The 21,145-nt window shown below is 37.4% G+C and overlaps 1 protein-coding gene across 1 annotated transcript; it reads left to right on the forward strand.

Moving 5' to 3' along the window:
• Window positions 1-505: 505 nt before the first annotated feature.
• On the forward strand, window positions 506-20,697 carry stag2a (STAG2 cohesin complex component a). Its single transcript, XM_014989255.2, has 35 exons — window positions 506-732; window positions 5,088-5,136; window positions 6,671-6,797; window positions 6,915-6,993; window positions 7,162-7,320; window positions 8,033-8,129; window positions 8,209-8,285; window positions 8,405-8,609; window positions 8,698-8,849; window positions 9,737-9,810; window positions 10,083-10,206; window positions 10,840-10,938; window positions 11,125-11,204; window positions 11,456-11,563; window positions 12,301-12,409; window positions 12,617-12,734; window positions 12,837-12,940; window positions 13,038-13,130; window positions 13,213-13,302; window positions 13,406-13,609; window positions 13,706-13,776; window positions 13,914-14,001; window positions 14,178-14,258; window positions 14,359-14,451; window positions 14,545-14,719; window positions 14,827-14,966; window positions 15,050-15,151; window positions 15,637-15,785; window positions 15,865-15,993; window positions 16,075-16,280; window positions 17,440-17,677; window positions 17,796-17,906; window positions 18,005-18,131; window positions 18,258-18,335; window positions 18,713-20,697. The coding sequence occupies exons 3-35, from the start codon at window positions 6,754-6,756 to the stop codon at window positions 18,734-18,736; spliced, it is 3,828 nt and encodes a 1,275-aa protein (XP_014844741.2). The 5' UTR covers window positions 506-732; window positions 5,088-5,136; window positions 6,671-6,753; the 3' UTR covers window positions 18,737-20,697.
• The last annotated feature ends 448 nt before the right edge of the window (window positions 20,698-21,145 follow it).

Consider the following 21,145-nt stretch of genomic DNA (forward strand, 5'->3'; position numbering starts at 1 on the left):
TCATTTGGTACTTATGAATTGGAGCGAAAAAAGAGAGAGAAAATCTCTCATGAAGTTCCTCAAAATGTTTTCGACTTACCTGCTGTTTGGAGCAGAAAGGGGTTCAACAAGATGAGGGTGCTAAATGAAAATGTATGCCACAGTTTTGAAATGTTGACTTTTTAAATTGAACACCAATTATCCTCTTTCTTCCAGAGGTCATTAAAGATATTTTATGATACATTAAAATGAAAACATATAAAACAAAAAAGAAGACAAAGAAGAGGACGAAAAAAGTACTAAGAAGTCTACTAATGCAGCAGGGCAGTCTCTATGTGCACTTATGTTCAAGTCATTTCTAATTAGTTCTGCAATAAAGAAAAACAAACACACAAAACAACTACAAGGGACACAAGCAAACCATCAAACTTTGATGAAAGTAGATATTTTCCATCTAAGTGCCTAATTCACCATACAGTTGTGTGTTTCTGTGTCGTGTATGTGAATTCTTGCCTGCAGTACACCGTGCCACCAAGAGGTGTCGTTGTGCGCTGCATGAACAACGACAAAATACACAGTGTACCTTGCTATGTTAGCCACCAAGGGGCTCCTTTACGCTAGCTTAAAAATTACCCAAAAATTTAGAGAGGTAGAAAGTGACAGCTTGTTCTGGAAATTAATGAAAACAATCAATGTACAAAGCCCGCAGCGTTTTACTTATTTGGTTTCTGTACGTCTTTGAATTAAAACGAGGTAAGTTGTAAAATGGCGGATAGCTAACGTTAACATCTTGGTAGTTTGTTATTGATGCCACTGTTCTTGGTCACTGAGGAGACACTTGAGAATAATGTCACCTGTAGGTGTTAATGCATAAATCCACTCCTGTAAGAATACTTTAAAAATAGCATGAGAAAATAACTGTATCTTATGGCTTCAGATAGTTTTTATATGCTAATAGTCTTGTTAGCCATTCGCTGCTAACGGTAAAGCTAGCCAAGCTTAAAAGTATTGGGATAATATTTATATGTGTATGTCCAAATATTAAAGTGAATATCTGTCTTTTCAGACGGGTAGCAATGCTTATGAAGAAGTGAAGACTGTTGTCTAATGGAAAACATTGTCAATGTTGAGAGTTAATGCCTCGTATTAATAACACTGGCTTGGATTAGGCAGATCCGTCATATCAAGTCGTACATCAGACAGAGCTGAGAGTGAGCAGGAATCACCCTCCAGCCTCCCAAACATCTGCGTCTGGGATCTTTTTAAGTCGACAACAGCGCTTGACAGAAATGTACTGAAATTGTCCGCTAGAGTGAAGACTCAAGGTGGCGTGAAACTAGACTTTTCCTGTAGTGCGATGTTTATTTTGCAACAGTAACTGTTGTAGAGGCGCTAAAATTCAGTTGACATGTCCATTTATGGAGGTTAAAGTCAACCACTCTCTGCCAGATAGACTAATCTGTGTACTCTCTCTGTGTGGAAGCCCAATAATGATTTTTCACCCTTTATTCAGAATACAGATTTTAGGGTTGCAGTATATCATAGATAATATAAATATCATAAATAAGATTTGGCTTTTTTTTTTTAAATTTTTTTTTTTAGCCCCTCTGCAGCCGCAGTAATATTTGTGGTAAATATAACAGGCATTATTACAAGGAGTGGAATGGTTGTTTTAATGTGGATTTATTTACTACTGGCCCAAATAAATACTTTTTATGTTTATAGTCTTTTTTTGTTGATTAAGTGGTTATTAAAATTCAAGGCTGTTGAGGCCAGTGTGGCCCGTCAGACAGCTTATTTTTAACATTTTCGCTAAGGAAATAAAAAGTAGTTAAAATCAGGGAGAAATATTTTAACTTACTTGAGGAAAGTAAGTAAACTGCTTTTAAAAGTGAAAGCAGTTTACTTGTAGTCTTTAGGACATAACACAAGCACAAACACCATACAAATATTTCTTGGTAATATACAGTAAGTACTTTAACATGGATATCCAAAAGACACTGATTTTACCCGAGAAATTACTGATGTTGATGGTCTAACGGTCATTATCAAATTCATAAATTTTATTGTGTTTTTTCAAAGAATTATACACACATTCTTCAGTAGGTAGGAAAGCCTAAATTAAGTAGACCAAGCAAAATAAAGAACACAAATCATGATGGGTTAGACATCCTGTCAAAACGGCTATGGTTTTTATTAATTAACATTTTTATCATGCCGTTTACTATCTCTTCTTATATTGTACCTTTCAGGACACATTGGTACGTTTTTGTTTGAGTCAGATAAAAAAAAATTATATAACAGCTAAACATATATATATATATATATATATATATATATATATATATATATATATATATATATATATATATATATATATATATATATATATATATATATATATATATATGTAGAGAGAAGAATTTTGTGAAAAAAAACTTCTGAGTTAGTTTAGACTGGACCCGAGTCTGGGAAGTGATCAAATTGTGAAATGGAAACGTGTAGAAATCCAAAATTTATTTTTTGTATGACATCTAATCTTAACACTGAGTCCCACAGTCGTCACCATCACAAATAGTTTAGTTTCATTGTAATTATTGAAGCAGAACAACATGCGATTATTAACTAGTTTGTTTTTGACTATTTTTGTTGATATTTATGTACTATAAACGGCCATAGATGGTTGTCAGACGTTTGTTGAAAATCTGTTTTTTGCAACTCAAAAGCTTGGGAGGTGTACAGTACACAGTGCAATCTTTTTACATGAAAGCTCGTTTCAGCTGAATGAAATGGAGAACAGTAAAACTGATGCATCTGGACAGCAGCCTCTGTGCTTTACCACTAATTCAAATCAAATATGTCCCATTCTCCTTTCCGAATTTGCTCAGTAAAAGGCACAAAAGGTGTAGTTTTATTTGTGTTTTCAGGGACCATCCAAAATTCTTCCACGTTGCTGCTAGTGGTCATAGAAAACACATTGGATAGCACTTTTAAAGCTCTGGTAAATAATCTGCACAAGCAACTGGCTGTTTTACGCCAACAGAGATTATTAAATATCTCTTTTTACATGCTGCATTTTTAGAATATGTTTTCAGTACCAATATTAAAGTTAAACTAGCGACCGTTGTTAGCTGGAGATAGGCACCAGCAACCCTCCCGACCCCACTAGGGACAAAAAAGGGTGTACAGAAAATAAATGGATGGATGGATGGCGACCGTTGTGAATAATTAACTGAGTTAAAGCAGAAAAATATAGTACATTTGCAGGTTCTAAGTGTAGTGGGATTTGATCATTTCATGCTATGCTATGTGCTTATGGAAAAGTTTTCACACCTGTGCATGATCCAATGCTTGCTTTTTTCATGACAGGAAACAGACGGTGAAGTAACAGCGTGTGCACTCTTTGTCTAGGACATTTGTTCCTTCAGTGATCTGTGTTTTTGTATAAGATTTGGAGGTAGTGGAAATCTTTTCAGCGAAGGCTTGTCGGCAAACAAGCAAACTACAGGAAGTGATGTTACATCCCTAAATGTGAGAGATAAGAATAATTTACGGCTGGAGGAGAGAAGCAGATGTGCATATGGTTAGGCTGACTGTGTGCTTTCAGAGCAGATCAGAACCGTGCAGAGTTCTTCTTACCCGTAAAAAAAAAACAACCTGACCAACTCTGAAGACCTTTTCTCATCCGTTTTTATTCAATTAGGCGCCGGTGTTCACCTTTTCAAAACACAAGCAAGTAGTTTAACAAAGAGGTTAAAAAAATCATGTTGGTTTATTTTTATTTTTTTTTTAGGTTTCAGGCTGATGAATTCATAATAGTGAGAGACGAAATGAGTCAGTGCAGTACTTGAGGAAAGCACCCCGTTTGACCTGGTTGTGGGAGATTCATTGTTTCTGTTTTGCTTCCTGCTTGTTTTTCATAATGAGAAAAAAAAAATTAGAGCTGCATCACATAACAGCCAAAGAAGAGAAAAGGAAGATCTCTCTTTCTCAGCTGGAAATGGGAAGGTGTGGAAACAATGGCTGCGTTCCACTTGGACGAAGAACTTGCTAATGTAAAACAGAAATTTCTGCTGAGAGTGGGAACGCATTCCTCTTGTGCGCTTTTGTATGGAGGTTATTTGCTGAACATTTTCAAAATACAGAAGTTAATTCACAAGCTATATAGATTTAATTGTACACTTACTGCGATATAGTTTAAAGCTTTTATGCATGCTATTTTGATTATCATAAATTAGAGCTCATGAAAACAAGAAATCAAGTTTCTCAGAAAATTAGAGAGGAAGACCAATAAAAATCTAATTTGAAGTCATGCTATAGCCCACACAAAAGTGCTGACTTGACGCCCTCTACGTGTAAGGTAAAAACCACTAAAGGTCATTGGTGAAGAAGCAGGGAGTTCCCAGAATGCTGCATCAGAAAGTATTAATGGAAAGTCGAGTGGAAGGAAAACGCCTAGTAGCAAAAGATCCACACGTTTTCAGGATCTCACTGCAGCCCTGATGATGGCTATGAGGCAAAATGCAAAAAAACTGCAGGAGCTAACGCAGAAGTCATCAAGCACCGCCACACAGAGATGTCTCCAGGCTAAGGGGCTAGAACTGTTGCACGCCTTGCTTTAGGCTCAAAACAAGGCATGCAAAATAGCTGCATAATTAATATTTTATTGCTTCTATGTGTTTTTAAATTTTCTGAGAAACTGACTTCAACGTTTTCTTTAGCTGGAAGTCTGAATTACCAAAATAACAGAAATATTTTTGAAATATGTTGCTGTGTGTCATTACTAAACTGAGAAACAAACTAAATGTTCAATTATATTCCAATTTATTAAGATGCACCGGTACTATTACAAGTCAGAATGTTTGCTGTAAAAAATTGTCAGCTGGCTATTTATTTATTTATTTTGGCAAAACCAAGCTGAATTCATCTGTCATGATGACAATTAAAAGAAGCAGCACATTTCTCAGTTTAGGACATGAAACTAGCAAGCGTGGAGCATTTATGGATTTATGGGACTTCAAAAAAGTACCTGCTAATATTAAAACTGTTGATGATGGTTTTTATCCCCATTTCCCCTTTTCAAAGTCACTTTTTCTTTTCCATCGCAGGCTTTCTGACGTATCCGTAAGAAGACTGAAGCAGTGCTTATTTTGTCAGGTGTGTCCCACAAAGTCCTGGCAGTTTGACAGAACCACAATGCTTGGTACAGATAAAGTGAAACTAAAGTAGCCTCTGGAATTTAGCCGTCATTCTTCTTAATTTATGCATTCTTTCCTTTCAGGCTTTGGTGGTATTTTCTGCGCTTTACTGGAAATAATTGAGTTGTTTTTGTTCCTGCTCAGAGCAGAAATCATTCCTGTGTCACTTTCCTTTCTTACTGATCTTTTGATAGAAATCATAAGCTTGCAAAAAAAAAAAAAAAAAAACCACAATGTTTTACTTTTTATTTGTTCCGTTTTGATGTAGATAAGCTAACAAAGCAAAATGTCAGAAAACACTATGAAAGTGTGTAAATTCTCCATCATATTATTTTTTACAGTTTAAATAGAGAAATACCAGGAAAAGTGCTTGATTTGTGATTCCTGAAGTGGTGTTACCCCTCCCCCGCCTGTTGCTGTGCACTGCAGGTTTTCTGGCTGATAGAAGGCAACTTTTCCTTTTTTTTTCTTCTTTTTTTTTTTCAAGAATTTGAGTCGTGGAAGCTAAAACAGCTCCACATACTTAAATCAAATTAAATATTTCTGGTTAAAACTGTGGCGTAAATACAGTGATGTAAAGACGTTGCATATCTCCTCCTGTGAGAACCTCATGCAGGTCAAGCTTGAAATTGAGACTAGAATAATGTAGATTTGTGTAATTTTAGTTGATTCTTTTAATAATACCACATATGGACCTATTTTGTAGAGATTTTTTAATTAAAACCTGCAAATAAACAAACATTTCTCATATTTACTTAAGACTGGCCTAAACAGGCTTCTCAGATCCACAATCAATGGAAATGGATGACACTATGAAAAACCTCCAGTATTTTGAGACTGGAGCATTTTTTCTGATTATTTATCTTCATAATTCATTAAAATGCTTGACTAAGAAGAGAAATAAGTAAAATGCACAGATGCAGCAAATTTTTACGCAATTGAAAATATTTGAGACACAAACTGAACTTTCCCAAAATGCTATTTAAATTTAAGTTTTGTTTTTTTCTTAACAGATTTTACTTAATTTTGTATTTTTGGCAGCAGTGTTTTTTTGTTTGTTTTGTTTACATTTCCATTAAAGTAAATGTTATACGTTTTTCCTCATTTCCGTTTAAAAGTTTGCATATTTACAAGAATTTTGGTTTAGTCCTTTTATTTCGGTGAATAACAAATATGCGTAAGTCACACTTAAAAATAATTACTATTGTTTCGAACAATTATGCTAATAATTATTCTCATAATAATAGAGTAGCCTCTCATTTGTCTCATTTATTCTTAGAATTTTTTTTATTTTTGAAGATAATCTTGCAAACTAACAGTAGAGGTATAATTTTGATGTTTTTATTGGTAGTTTAGTGATCTTTTGCTGCACATTTAATTTGTGGTGTTCTATCATTTCATCCCACTTCGCTCCCTGTACAGCAGATCTTATGCTTCCACGTTGTGTTTTGCGTGTTCTGCGGTTACTCAGTGTGATTTGTTTCTGTTTGCAGTTGTGTTTGAACCGATCTCTTCTTGCCTGGGGGCCAGAGCAGACTGAGGTTCTACTTCCACAGCTCCAGAAAATGTTGCAGAAATGATAGCGGCACAGGATTTGCACGCAGAGTTCCAGTTTCCCCAGTAAGCAGTAAATCACAGACGTGTTGGCGGGTGTTTATCTCATCTCTCTGATGGTAATGGATTATTTGAGCGGTGATTTGACATCTCGTGTTTTTTTTGTTTTTTTTTAATACACAGAGAGACAGAATCTCAGTTGTCTTCAGATGCAGACCTCGAAGATCCTGATGGAAGAAATGCCACAGCGGGGAGAGGCATGGTAGGTTCATCAAGCTTATTGTTAAACGTTTGGGAGAGCTCCTTATTTATTTTTTTCATTTGGTTTCCTGTAGCCAGATTGTCTTCTCAGTCTACTGTTTCACTGGTTGTACTCAGAGTTATCATAATTGCGCCTTCATCTATCTTTAAACGTTGTTCTCATTCACAGGGAGCCAAGAGGGGGAGGAAGGTTCTGGGAGACAAAGCCAAAGGTGGGGGAGCAGGGAGGGTCTCTAGTACCGGCTGGGTGAACGGCCATCATCAGGAGAATGGCACGGAGAATATGAGCCTCTTCGAAGTGGTTAAAATGGGGAGGAGCGCAACACAGGTGAGTACGTTGCTCTCATTTTTATACCTGTGTAGCAATAGCTGCATTCCCATTACAAGTACGTGGAAAACTGTTTTGACACTCTGCTAATGTCAGATTAGCAGAGATGTTTCCATTAAATACGAAGTAAGAACAATCACACACGATTAAGCAATTATGTGGGAAATATTTATATTTTAGCCATGATTCTAACGCTCATCATCATCATGAGCCATCAGAAAAGTCGTTGGCGGCAAGTTCCTTATATTTGGAAGTGGCTACGTACGCAGCGTTTTGAGGAAACTGTAGCGATTTTACAGAAGAGCTTTGGATTCAGCGTTTTTGAATGACAAACTCAACTTCTGAGAGCTCGAGTGGAGCCAAACTGTCTTGACGCACAATAAATGTTTCCGTTGAAGTTTTGAGAAATATGAAACTTTCAGTCCAGCTGAAAAAACACTTTACTCTTGTGCAAAAACATTTTGTTGAAAAACGTGAGTTTTTTTTTTCTGAAATGTTCATTAGCCCAGTTTGGAGCTATGGCAAATGGAAACGCAGCTTCCGTCGGTGTAAAATATGGAAGGCTAATAGTCCCAACATTCAATGAATTATTCCATATTTATTAAAAGCTAAATCAGCTTTCATTCTTGCAGGTTATTTCTATTTCAGTTTGTATTTGTGTGTATTATATGAACAACTTATGTTGTAAATTGCTGTTCTGATGTACATCTAGTCTGTTGTTGATGAATGGATTGAGGCCTACAAGCAGGACAGAGATGTGGCGCTTTTGGAGCTAATCAACTTCTTCATCCAGTGCTCGGGGTGTAAAGGTACCTGTCAGACACGATGTTGGCAGAAAGCATTGATTTTTGCAAAGTTTGGCTGAAATTGTTCGATTTCTTTGTGCAGGTGCTGTGAGTGAAGAAATGTTCAGACATATGCAGAATTCTGAAATCATCAGGAAAATGACGGAGGAGTTTGATGAGGTGAAGTACACCGTGTCTGTTTGTTTGGTTTGTCTGGAACGACCCTCGTAGTCATCTCAAACATCAGCCAGGTGGATGTTTTTGCCCTCGGTCTTATTGACTCTCTGGTCACCAAACAGGACAGCGGCGACTATCCTTTAACACTCTCAGGGCCACAGTGGAAAAGATTCCGGATAAATTTCTGCGACTTTATTGCCGTCCTCGTGCGCCAGTGCCAGTACAGCATCATATATGACGAGTACATGATGGACACGGTCATCTCTCTGCTCACTGGCCTGTCTGACTCGCAGGTCAGGGCATTTAGACACACAAGCACACTAGCAGGTCAGTTTCTGTCTGCGTATTTATGTCGTCTACGTCTTGGTGGCGTTGTGGCTTCGGACTTATGTTTGAGCTCTGCTGTGTTCCCCAGCCATGAAGCTGATGACCGCCTTGGTGAACGTCGCTCTGAACCTGAGCATCAACATGGACAACACTCAGAGACAGTACGAGGCAGAAAGGAACAAAGTCATTGCAAAAAGGGCCAATGACAGGTTGGAGCTGTTGTTACAAAAGCGAAAAGAGGTAAGAGAGAAATCTTGCATAACTTCCCCCCCCACCCCCCATTTATCATTTTAAAATCACTTTCTCCTACATTCATGGCTAAAAAATGTCTGGTAGTTTTTTCTATCAGTGTTGCACTAATTCTGATTTTTATTTTGATCTGGACTTTGACTTGACCAATACAAATGTTCACTGAACTTTTCAGAATTTTACCAGTAAAACATTCTGAAAGCCATGACTCACTGCCCCTGTGCTTCTTTTGTTTGGTCTACCACAGAAAATCCCAGTAAATTAAACTGAAATTTGTAGTTGTAATGAGATAAAATCATTAAAAAAAACTTTGATACTTTCTGCTGGGCAGAAAGTATCAAACTTTTAGATTTTGAATAGATTTTAGCTAGATAATCCATGTGTTTTAATTATAGTCAGATTAGACAGTTCATAATGAGCAATCCTCTTATAGCAAAAGTCCTTTTACTAGAAAAGAGACCTAATTTTAGGGCTTGAAAATTAGATAAAGTTGGGGAGATCATGTTTTTTCCAAATATCTATCAGTCTTACAATAATTACATTCTGTCCATAATGATAGAGTCTCACATTATTCACTTTTTTTCTGCAGCTATTAAAACCAAACAAGTACCAATCTATTTTTTTGAGTACATCTTAGTGAAACTGTAAATGCTACTGAGTTTATTTTGCAATTAATTTATTCAATATATTTCTACTACATATTTAAAAAGAAGCCATGGCATACAGTTTGACATTTCTACTGTTTTCAAGTTGCATTTGCTCAACAAGGATGGTATATTTATAGAAATTATTTTTGCAAGATTCCTTACTTAACAGACTGAATGAGGGCAAATAGACTATTTTATTACTTAAGACATTGCTTCATGTTTATTTTTCAGCTCCAGGAAAATCAAGATGATATTGAAAACATGATGAATGCGATTTTCAAAGGAGTCTTTGTTCACAGATATCGGTACGTAAAATGGTTTGATGGTTTGATTTGCAAGGCTGCAAGACTTGATGATGGATCTCAGCTGAGTTTTAGGTTCAGACCTCGCATTTCATATTTGTGGCATTTTTGCTCCACCTAGTGGAAAACTGGTGTCACTACAAAATGTCTGAAATTTTTGTTGAGAACTTTCATTTATTGTAAGAGTCTTTTTCCTAAGGGAGTAATGATGACTCCCTTAGGAAATATCTCAGGGTAATATTAGGACTCACTCTTTATGCTTTCATCTTTTCCAGTGATGCCATTGCTGAAATTCGAGCTATTTGTATCGAGGAGATTGGAGTGTGGATGAAGCTGTACAGTGATGCCTTCCTCAATGACAGCTACTTGAAGTATGTTGGCTGGACAATGCATGACAAGGTGAGTTATTTTTTTATTTATTTATTTTTTTAAATATTATTTTTTTGAGAGCTTCTATTAATTTAGTGGTAACACGGTAGGAGAGGTTTAAAAGTTACGTTTTTTTTTTTATGATTCAGTAGTAACTTCTGGAGAGCTTCAGTGATTTTTGGGTATCTTGACAACTTCTACATCTTAATCTGCCCCAAAATGCTTTCTTTGGATGTGACTAGGAGAAGTTGTGAATGAAAGGTTTCACATTCAAAGAAAATTCAATTTCATAATTTAAATGTTTTAAATATATATATATTGAATAAATCATACATGTATAATTTTTTTTTAAAATTTCTCAACAATTAATTTAATGCACAATTTATTTCAAATAATTAACCAAAAATATTCCTATATTATTTTATTTTTTTACTATCTGTGTTATGAGATAATTTCTTTTTTCAAATCACAGAAATGTTCAGATGGTACATATTTTTTTACTTATCAATGGATGACTCTTTGACCCTTCTCAGCACAGGCTCTCAGTCCTTATGCAGTGCTGTTTATCACTCGTTATTCACAAAGAAAGTTGATGATATGCAAGTTGTGACTTGTCTTTCTGTCATGCAACACATATTTGAAGTATCATGGGTGTAATTTCAGCAAGGTGAGGTGCGACTGAAGTGCCTGACCGCCCTGCAGGGCTTGTTCTACAGCAGAGAGCTCGGCTCCCGCCTCGAACTCTTCACCAGTCGCTTTAAGGTGGGCCAGCAGCAGGGCCAACCTGTTGCTTAGCATCACACATTTTTAACTCATACCATTTTTAATTAGTAATTAACCATATTTGGATGTCTAATCACGGCAAAGTACCTTGCTTTAACTTTTGACACACAAATCTAATGTGTAACAGTGATCAGGTACTAAACACTGACGGTTTATTTCCGACAGGACCGCATTGTGTCCATGACTCTGGACAAAGAATACGACGTTGCAGTGCAAGCTATTAAGCTTCTGACGCTTATTTTACAGTAAGTACTGCTCTATTTTATCTTTATGACTGGGTAATTCCTGAACATACCAGTGGAAGTCACTGTGCTAAATAAATGTTTCTACAGATTCAAACATTAATGTAGTGTATGACTTATAGATGTAGTAGCGTAAATCTATCACTTTTTTTTTTTTTTTTTTTTTTTTTGCTCTATTAGCAGGAATAGGTCATAGATCATAAAATAAATCAGGCACAAATTGACAAAGCTGGTTTTATTCCCACTGCCAACAGGAGCAGCGATGAGGTTCTGACAGCAGAGGACTGTGAGAGCGTGTATCACCTGGTTTACTCAGCGCACCGACCCATCGCTGTTTCTGCGGGAGAATTTCTGTTTAAAAAGTAAGTAATGCGCTGCAGTGACAAGGCTGGAAGAAAAATTATATGATGGCTTGTATTCCATTATTGATCGACTAAAGTCTGATTGAGACTAATGAATCAAAGATTCAGCTATTCAGAAATAAAAAGGACTCAGGAATAACACAACATGTCGTTTTATTGGCTTGATGGTCCCTTGATGTTTCTTCTTTGTGGAAGATTTGGATAGATTTCTTTACAACATATAAGACAGTCATACTGCACTAATGGCACTATTCTGAAAATAATTCTCAATCAATATGCAGACAGCTAAAATAGTTATAAATCAATTAAGTTAGCTATTAAATAGTGCATTTAATAAATAATTGACAACAATTTTAACTTTTTCATTAATCAATAAAGAAATCTGTTTTATGAATTAAAGCCTAAATCCTAACTAGTTTTATTTGCACATTTTTATTGATGTTTTGATGATTTATCTCTAATTATGACCTCCAAGGATTTAAGGTGGGAAGTCCTCTTTACCATCACCTCAAAGCATATTCAAGTCTCTCACTGGTCACTCCAAAACATTAATGTTATGAATAAATATGTTGGTCAAATAAGAACAATACTATACCTGAGTAATTTGAGGCTAAACTCAAATTATATGTTTTTAAGTTCAACATTTAATGGTTCTCCCACCTCAGAATATAACATTACCAATCCGTCTAGATTTTTATTGCTTATTTATAGCAGCTTTTTTCTAACGCTGATTGAAGGCTCTTCAGCCATCGAGGTCCAGAGGACGAAGGTCTACCGAGGAGGGGCAGGCAGAGCCTCAACGGCAGCCTCATCAAGACGACCGTCTTCTTCTTCTTGGAGAGTGAGGTAACCAAGCCTTTGAGGCTTTGCTTCTTTGTCTTTTTTTGTATTTTTTTTTGTTGATGCGTTTTTAACTCTAATCTTAAGATTTCATCGTAAATGTGTTGTCAGTTTTATTCACTTTGCTGCGTTCGTTTTTTTGCTGGGAAGGCTGTGTTGTCCTTGTAGTGTTGCGTTGTGTTCAGTTTAATAGGAAATCTGATTTTTCATTAGCTCCATGAACACGGGGCTTATTTGGTGGACAGCCTGTGGGAGTGTGCGTCAGAGCTGCTGAAGGACTGGGAAACCATGATTAGCTTGTTGCTGGATGAACCCATGCCGGGAGAGGAGGGTAAGGAGATAAACACTAAAGCAGATGTAAAAGTAAATGGAAAGAATTAATCATTTCATATCAGGTGTTTTCTTTTTCTTGTTTTTTTTTTTTTCTTGTTAGCCCTCACTGATCGACAAGAGACGGCTCTGGTTGAGATCATGCTCTCTGCCATTCGACAGGCTTGTGAATGTCATCCTCCAGTAGGCAGAGGCTCAGGAAAGAGGGTGAGAGGCGTGTTGTTTGATAAATCAATGATTAAAAAAACCAAAAGATTTCTGAATTATTTCGTGTCGGTAATTGGGTGCACCGTTTGTGCATTAGGTCTTGACTGCAAAAGAAAAGAAAACTCAGCTGGACGATCGGACACGAACCACAGAGATGTTTGCAGTTGCACTGCCTCTGTTATTAGCAAAGGTGACAGCGTGCTACAGGCTTTTCAGAGTTGATTTATTTTTAAAAGTTTAATATAAGCCAACCTCTGGTTTTCATGTCTCAGTACTGTGTGGACATCGACAAGGTGACCAGTTTACTCCAAATACCAAAATACTTCGATCTGGACATCTACACCACTGGCCGGTTAGAAAAGGTTCGTGACGTTTCACTCGCTTAGAGATTTTTTGTTTTAATACGACTCTTGCTCGAGGTGTAGATTTTGTTCAGTGCCAATTAAATAATCTTTCTCAATTCAGCATATGGATGCTTTGCTGCGCCAAATCTGGGAGGTTGTGGATAAACACACAGACACTGAGGTGCTGGAGGCCTGCTCTACAACCTACCACCATCTGTGCAACGAGGAGTTCACCATCTTCAACCGCGTGGACATCGCCCGCTCACAGCTTCTAGATGAGCTGGTAGACAAATTCAACAGACTTCTGGAGGACTTCCTGCAAGAGGTAAGTTTGAATTAGGTGTATTTTTTTTGTTGCTTTTATTATTTTAGAAATGCTCTTGAGCAAAAATTTGAAGGGATTTATCTTTGGTTCATTCAGGGGGAAGAACCAGATGAGGATGACGCCTACCAAGTTCTATCAACACTTAAGAAGATCACTGCTTTTCACAAGTAAAAAAATAAATAAAAATCTCTCGTTGACATTTAAGTTATAAGTTGGGGTTCTTGGATTTACAGAATTTTATTTTTTATGACAACCTACTGTGTAAATGTTTCTATTCGCATTTGTTCTCTTTTTGCTTAACCAGTGCACACGATCTTTCCAAGTGGGATCTGTTCACCAGCAACTACAGCCTCCTCAGCACAGGTCTGCAGAACGGAGACATGCCTGAACAGGTATTGCAGCGCTAACGGGTCGTCCTTAATGCCACAAATGTTCCTAAACAAACATGGATTTTTATCAGTGCTTTGGATCACTTTTGTAGGATGAAAATCTGACACAGAGAATCCGACTTGTGAACATTTGATTTTTCTGTTTACGCACCGCTTCTTGTCAACTTTCGCCTCAACAGATTGTGATTCATGCAATGCAGTGCACACATTACATAGTCTTGTGGCACCTGGCTAAGGTTTCAGAAGGCAGTTCAATAAAGGTATTTATCATCAAACTTGGTGGGTTACTTAGCGAAATGATTGATTTTAAGAATTACATGATATAACTGGTATGGTCTGACATGTATCTGCTTCTTTTAGGGTGATCTGGTGACTCTGAGAAAACAGATGAGAGCTTTCTGCTTAATATGCCAGCGTTACCTGAGCAGCATCAACACGGCCGTTAAAGAGCAGGTGAGATGAAGACGGACCCATCCCCCCTTTCTTTTCCTGCAACTCGAAATGCAGTCGGTTCGCGTTTATAAACGAGTGTTGCGTCTATTCTAGGCTTTCACAGTACTGTGTGACGTGTTGCTGATCTTCAGTCACCAAATCATGTCGTCAGGCCGGGAACATCTGGAGAATCTGGTGTACGTGCCAGACTCCTCCCTGCAAGCGGAGCTGCTCAACTTCATCGTGGATCAAGTTTTTATCGACCAGGACGACGACAGCAACAGCACAGGTTGGAACCCGTGCCAGGTTTTTCTTGTTTTACACCCTTTGCTTCAAACATCTTAAAGGTTTTTTATGTGTTTTGTTTGTTTTTATTTAATTTTTTTTTCCCCCCAGATGGACAACAAGATGATGAGGCCAGTAAAATCGAGGCTCTGCACAAACGGAGAAACCTTCTTGCAGCCTATTGCAAATTAATCATATACAACGTTGTTGAAATGAATACTGGAGCCGATATATTTAAGCAGTACATGAGAGTAGGTGCAAATATGGTAAAAGATTTATTAAATGTGCAGTTTTCTACAATTATTTAAATTATCTTTATTTTTTTATTCCTCAGTATTACAATGACTATGGTGATATCATCAAAGAGACGATGAGTAAAACAAGACAAATCGACAAAATCCAGTGTGCAAAGACGCTCATATTGAGTCTGCAAAAGGTAAAGTTTCTTAAAGAGACTTAGTTCAAGATAGATTGCAGCTCAAGATGATATAGAGTCTTAAACAAAGTCACCGCTAAACCTGCTTCTCCCAGATTTTGTTATGTGCTGCTGTCATCTAACTGTCTAGTTGTTAAACAGCTCAGTAAACACAATAAAATTGATTTATGTAATGCTTTTCTCAAATAAAAAGGAAGTTTCAGCAATTTAACGAATTACAGAAGTAAGAGTTTGCTGTGTGAGACAGCTCACCACGTTTCAGGAACTGGAGTTTCTATCAGAAGCTCGACTTTCCTGGAAAATAAACCAAAAAAATAAAACTCCTACATATCTTCTAAGATTGGAAAACACCTAAAACACCCGTGTTTTACTGTTTCTCAAACCAAACAGTAAAAAATTATATAACTTTTTTCGTATTTGGTGCTTTAGCCTGTTGAATCTAATAAAGTATTGTCTGTTGTTGTCATTCTGTGTTTTTCTTCCAGTTATTCAATGAGATGATGTCTGAGCTCGGCTTCAGCTTCGACCGCTCGTCGTCGGCTTTCTGTGGAATCAAAGAACTGGCTCGACGTTTCTCGCTGACCTTTGGTTTGGATCAGTTGAAGACAAGAGAGGCCATTGCAATGTTACATAAGTGAGCACCTGCGCTGAGAAACAGCTGCGATTCCAACGGTGTGTGTTTTTAACAAGTGGGAAAATGGTATTTGTTTTAGAGACGGCATTGAGTTTGCATTTAAAGAACCCAGTCCTCAAGGAGAAGGGGGTCCGCCACTTAATCTGCCTTTTCTGGACATCCTGAGTGAGTTCTCAAGCAAACTCCTTCGACAAGACAAGAGGACAGTGTAAGTTTCTGGCCTGGTGTATCATTTCTGATGAGCTCTGAAAAGACTCTTAACGTTGCTTTGTCGTTCTGGACTCTGCAGTCACATGTACCTGGAGCGATTCATGACGTTTCAAATGGCCCTTCAGAGAGACGACTGCTGGCTGCCCCTCATCTCGTACAGGAACTCGCTGCAGGCCGGGATGGACGACGACACCATGTCTGTCATCAGTGGGATCAGCAGCCGGGGGTCCGTTCGAAGCAAGAAGTCCAAACAGTCCGCTGTAAGCAAACGAAAACTGCCCGAAGGTGAGTTTTATTAAAATGACTTATTACTGCGCTTGCATTTTGGGCCAAAGCCAGATCATCAATGCTCTTAAAGGGCCTGTTGTGCCAGAATGTATTGATAAAACCTGTTAAACTGCTAAAATATCAATGAATCCTTAAAATTCATTTCTATTATTGAACAACTTTTCAGTCCCTCCAGGATTTCGTGTTTCTTTTTGTGATTCATTTTCAATACAAATCAAAGTGTTTGTGGTTCTAATTTGCTCTTATTTATGACGGTAAATGTGACTTATTATTACTCGTTGTATAGATCATGGACTATAATCTGACATCAATCAAAGCTGAAGCAGCTGTTTAGTACAAGGAAGAAAGGTGTTGACAATTTTTGAGAAAAATCTGCAACAAACTCCCAATTATGTATTAGTTCAAAAATATGCAGGGATTTGTTGATTTTACATGCATTTCCACAAAAATTCTCAAGAAACTGGAGGGACTGGTTGATATAATTTGGCAGTAAACAGATAAAAACTGCATTGATTTGATTGATAACATGATATTTAAGCATATTTAGTGTTTAGTCTAGAATCTAGTGGGCCACATAAAAGACTATGGCGGACCGGATTTGGCCCACGGGTCTTGAATTCGACACGTGTTATAGACCAGCCCTGAGTAGTGCAGTATTGTCAAGTGAAAAGTTCTGAAATGTTTGATTCACATTTGTATTTACCCCTGAACTCCAGAGTTTGCAGAACAACCTTTCACTGTCACTTCAGCTGCTGCTTTTTGGAAGTACGTCTTCAGAAACTGAGATTTTTGCTCATCCTTCTTTGCAAAATAACTCGGGCCGATTTAAATGTGCTGAGACAGATTCTACTTTGGATTTAGGTCTGGACTTTAGCTAGGCTATTCTAACCAGCTTTGATCTAAAGTACCCAGCTTTTGCTCTGGCTGTACGTTTAGGCTTGTTGGGCCGATAGAAAAGGAACCTTTGCACCAATATCAAGTTGTTCCTCTTTCTTTGTTTGCATCCTGCAATGTGTTTTCAGTACATTATAGGGACGAACTGTATTTAGCTCCATCTTTCTTCAGATCAACACTAATCAGCTTCCTTTTCCCCACAGCATAATGCTGCCACCACCGTGTTTTGCACCAGGGATGTTAATATATCGTCTTCTTACAGAAGAGAACAGCAGCAGCAGCTTTGACGGAGTCTGGATGAATCGTGAGCAGAGTGTGCCCACGCCGGTCATGATGCATTCGCCCCACCTCACTTCCACTGTGCTGAGGGATCCAAAGAGGATGAGGCCGGAGGACGGCTACGCCGCCACGTTCTCCATGCCAGCAGAGCAGCACCTTCAACAAGCGCTTCCTCCTCAACCGCTGCCTCCTCACCAACACCAGGCTGCCATGGATTACAAGTACAAAACTTCCCTTAAGTAACTTTTGATTAAAGCCTGCAGTTGTTTTTGACTGGAGTATCCTGTGCTTCTTGAATTGTTTGAAGCAACTTGTGAATGAAATGATATCGCCTCCCAGCACCCAGGTTACCTGGATGTTGACGCAGAGGCAACAGGCTGAAGCCCGTCAGCACCAGGAGCGGATCAGCATGCACTACGCTAAGATGAGGAACCACATGCAGCAAGCAATGTGAGCCAGCTCGAGCTTTTGGAGAGCTTTTTTCTTTCTCCGCGACAAAAATAAAACAGGCTAAATATTACTGCTGATTTCTTTTGTGTTTTCCACAGTCGCCGAGGATCCGGATTAATGGAGGAGGACGAGGAACCAATCGTGGAGGACGTGATGATGTCATCGGAGGATCGCTTGGAAGATATCAATGAGGGCATGGATTTTAATACGATGGAGATCGATTTGGTAACTTATATTGATGTAACTCAGCTGATTTTTTTGGACAGCATACTGTTTAGCTAAAAAAAGCATATTTGTCCCCAGTTTCTTGTATGTTGTGATTTGTTTTCTAACTGAGCTGTTGCTTCTCAGCCTGCGTCTAAGAATCGAAGAGAAAGAAATGAACTAAAGCCAGATTACTTTGATCCGTCTTCCATTATGGATGATTCGGTAAGAATAATTTCTGCATTACGCTTGTACAGTAATACATTTGTTATGAATGCTTCATTAAATATGCTTTCATTGACTCAATGAATCTGATTGCTTTCCTGTTGCAGCGTGAGATTAATTAATATTATCTGAGCTGCAGTTGCATGAAACGTCAAGCAAAACAGTTTTGTCAACGTCTCATATATGTGGTTTGTCTAATTTACGATGCATGTGCTGCAGAATGGTTTATAGCTGGGAAATAAACAACAGTAAACTAACCAATTAAATTTTTGTTCAGGATGTTCATGCACCCACCCACATAGACTGAAATAGCAAAATGAAACTGTTATGTTTCTATTACTATTATTCAGTCTAACTCTACCTCTGTCTGTTTTTAGGTTCTTAATGTTTCAATGTTCTAACATGAATTGGATCAAAGACAATGCATCATGAAAATCCTCTTCTTGGAAGAAGAAATGACCGTTCTCTGTGAAATCTTTGAAAGGAAAAGGTTGAAATGAACTATTACGATGGTCTTTGGATACTCCAGCATTTGCCTCTTTAACACTTAAAGACTTGGAGGGAGAGCCTTGTGTTAAATCATCCTGCTGTTTTCAAACTCTGTCAAGATTCTGTTTCAGTACCTGAAGTCTAGAGGAAACTTTTAGAGGGGGGTACATGTGGCCGGGGTGTGCAGGGGTTTAATGTTTTTCGTTTTCCCTTTTCTTGCATTTGGTATATAAAGAGTTGTCTAATGTAAATACATAGTGGCCAACAATCAGGAGACGCGAACACAGTTTCATTAACATTAGACAGATTTCTCATGATTTTGGTGTTCAGTGGTTGAGAGTCTTTAATAGGAACAGATTTTTTTTTTTAAGACAGGGCGGCTCATCTTTCTTCTGGCTGTTACTTACAGGGTTGATTCCAGGTTAATCTAAAGACAAACTTGCCAAACACATCAACATGGAGTAGTTTCCGTATGACAGGACTTCTACACGGCCTCTAAATGAAATAACGCAGTTAGTGCTATTGTGTTCACTTCTTGTACCGGTGAACTGTAGATTTTGGCATGGCATGTAGCCATATATTCAGATCTGTACGCAGTAAATTATAACGTGAACTAGCTTGTCATACTGTTCAAAGGCCTTGCCACAAGTGGAATATAGCGTTTCCAGATTTCTTTGTGACGGTATTTTTAAGGAACATGTGTTCTGCTTTTATACCCTATAGATAACTTTGATTTATAGATATTTTGTATTGACAATCAAGTGTAAATTAATGGTTTATAATCATGCTATTTCACCTAGAAACCTAAGTAATCCTTTTTAATAGAATGGTGTTACCGCAGATGTGGCCAGTTGGTTCTGTTTTCGTTTCTTCACTCTATAATGAATGCGTGCAAAAGGTATGTATTACTTAAATGTAGTTCTAAATCAAATGGATGGTTGATTCTAGAAATGTTTTTTTTAGAATTGGAAACCTTTACAGTTCCATCAATGAAATCTTGACCCACCGTAAACATTTAATCTTTCCTATAGCCTGTTTTTACATTGTATAGTAACTAATATCTAATACTACTCATGCCATATATTTACATTTTTGTTAAAAAAAAAAAAAAACAAGAAGACAAAAAACGCATAAGAAAGTTGGGTGGTGTTTGTTATTTTTTTAATTCCAGTATACAGTTGTGCAGAGGATTTTTATACATTTTGGTTTTCCACTGTTGATATTAAGAAATTATGCTCAATTACTAAGGCTCAGAGTACTTTAGTAAGCTATGATAGTGTCTGGATTGTAAATTGTACAATTACAAAGGTGTAATATATTGTGTGTGCGTTTATATGTGCACTTTCCTCATGTGTGAAATTTTATGTAGCGTTTAAAGTTAAAACAATGTTACTCCGACATTAACCCACTAATTTTTAAGTATGCATCCACAGTTGTTTTGTTTGTTGCTCAGTGGGTTGTTGTGCTAATTCTTTTTTTTTTTTTTTTCCCTGTACTGGCCTGACTGGCAGATTCTACCTTTATAGATGACGATATATACGCATATTGTAGCTAGACGCAAATCCCTAATTTCTCTAAACTGAAGACGGATATCTTAGTCATATACAATAAGTATTCACTTTGGGGAAATAGGAATGGTACAGCCTCTATTTAAAGCATTTCATTTTACATCGTTTAGGTTTTGCATTAAACTGCTAAACATCTGAATAGATCTGTATGTTTTTACATATTTAAATATTTGCATATAATAAATTTGTGTTATTTTTTTTTTCTATTTACAAAGTGCCCATTGCATCTTTTAATATTTGTATTTATGTCTGGAGATATAACACAACCAAATAAATCCTTTAAAACTGTGTGATGATGATTATGATGCAAGTCTGGAAACTGTCATTTTTATTTAGTTGTCGAATGGTAGAAAATTATTTTCCATCAAAATTACATTCCATGCTATTTGTCTTGGATGTTGGAACTGGGATGTGGGAGTTAATTAAAATCTAAGAGGAGCATGTTCTAGTTGTAAGTTGGATAATCAGTGGAATTTGCAATGCAAGGTGATAAATTTCTCTAAAGGAGCATGTTTACAAATTAAGGTTGTACAGCACTATATGTGGCACTGGTTGAGAACCAAACTGGTAGAAGTGCTAATATACGGCTTATTCCTGCAAATCTTGCAATAGCACAGTTCAGCACCACTAAGATTTCCCCCAGAAAACTTGTTAAGCCTGGTGGTTGGGCGCTAGAGCGGTCATTCATCCAGCGGCCCGTCATGTTTTTGAGTTAAAAATGTTTAAAGTTGACAGGAAATGTGAAAATATCAC

Source organism: Poecilia mexicana, unplaced genomic scaffold, assembly GCF_051168715.1.
Source record: "Poecilia mexicana isolate PSO_F unplaced genomic scaffold, ASM5116871v1 scaffold_14, whole genome shotgun sequence".
NCBI classification, from domain to species: Eukaryota; Metazoa; Chordata; class Actinopteri; order Cyprinodontiformes; family Poeciliidae; genus Poecilia; species Poecilia mexicana.

Bases quoted from the DNA above. Each gene is read 5' to 3' on its own strand.
- stag2a (XM_014989255.2), top strand. From the start codon at position 6,754: ATGATAGCGGCACAGGATTTGCACGCAGAGTTCCAGTTTCCCCA. The intron at 12,735-12,836 runs GTAAGGAGATAA...TTTTCTTGTTAG, and splicing joins ACCCATGCCGGGAGAGGAGG to CCCTCACTGATCGACAAGAG. The intron at 13,610-13,705 runs GTAAGTTTGAAT...TGGTTCATTCAG, and splicing joins TGGAGGACTTCCTGCAAGAG to GGGGAAGAACCAGATGAGGA.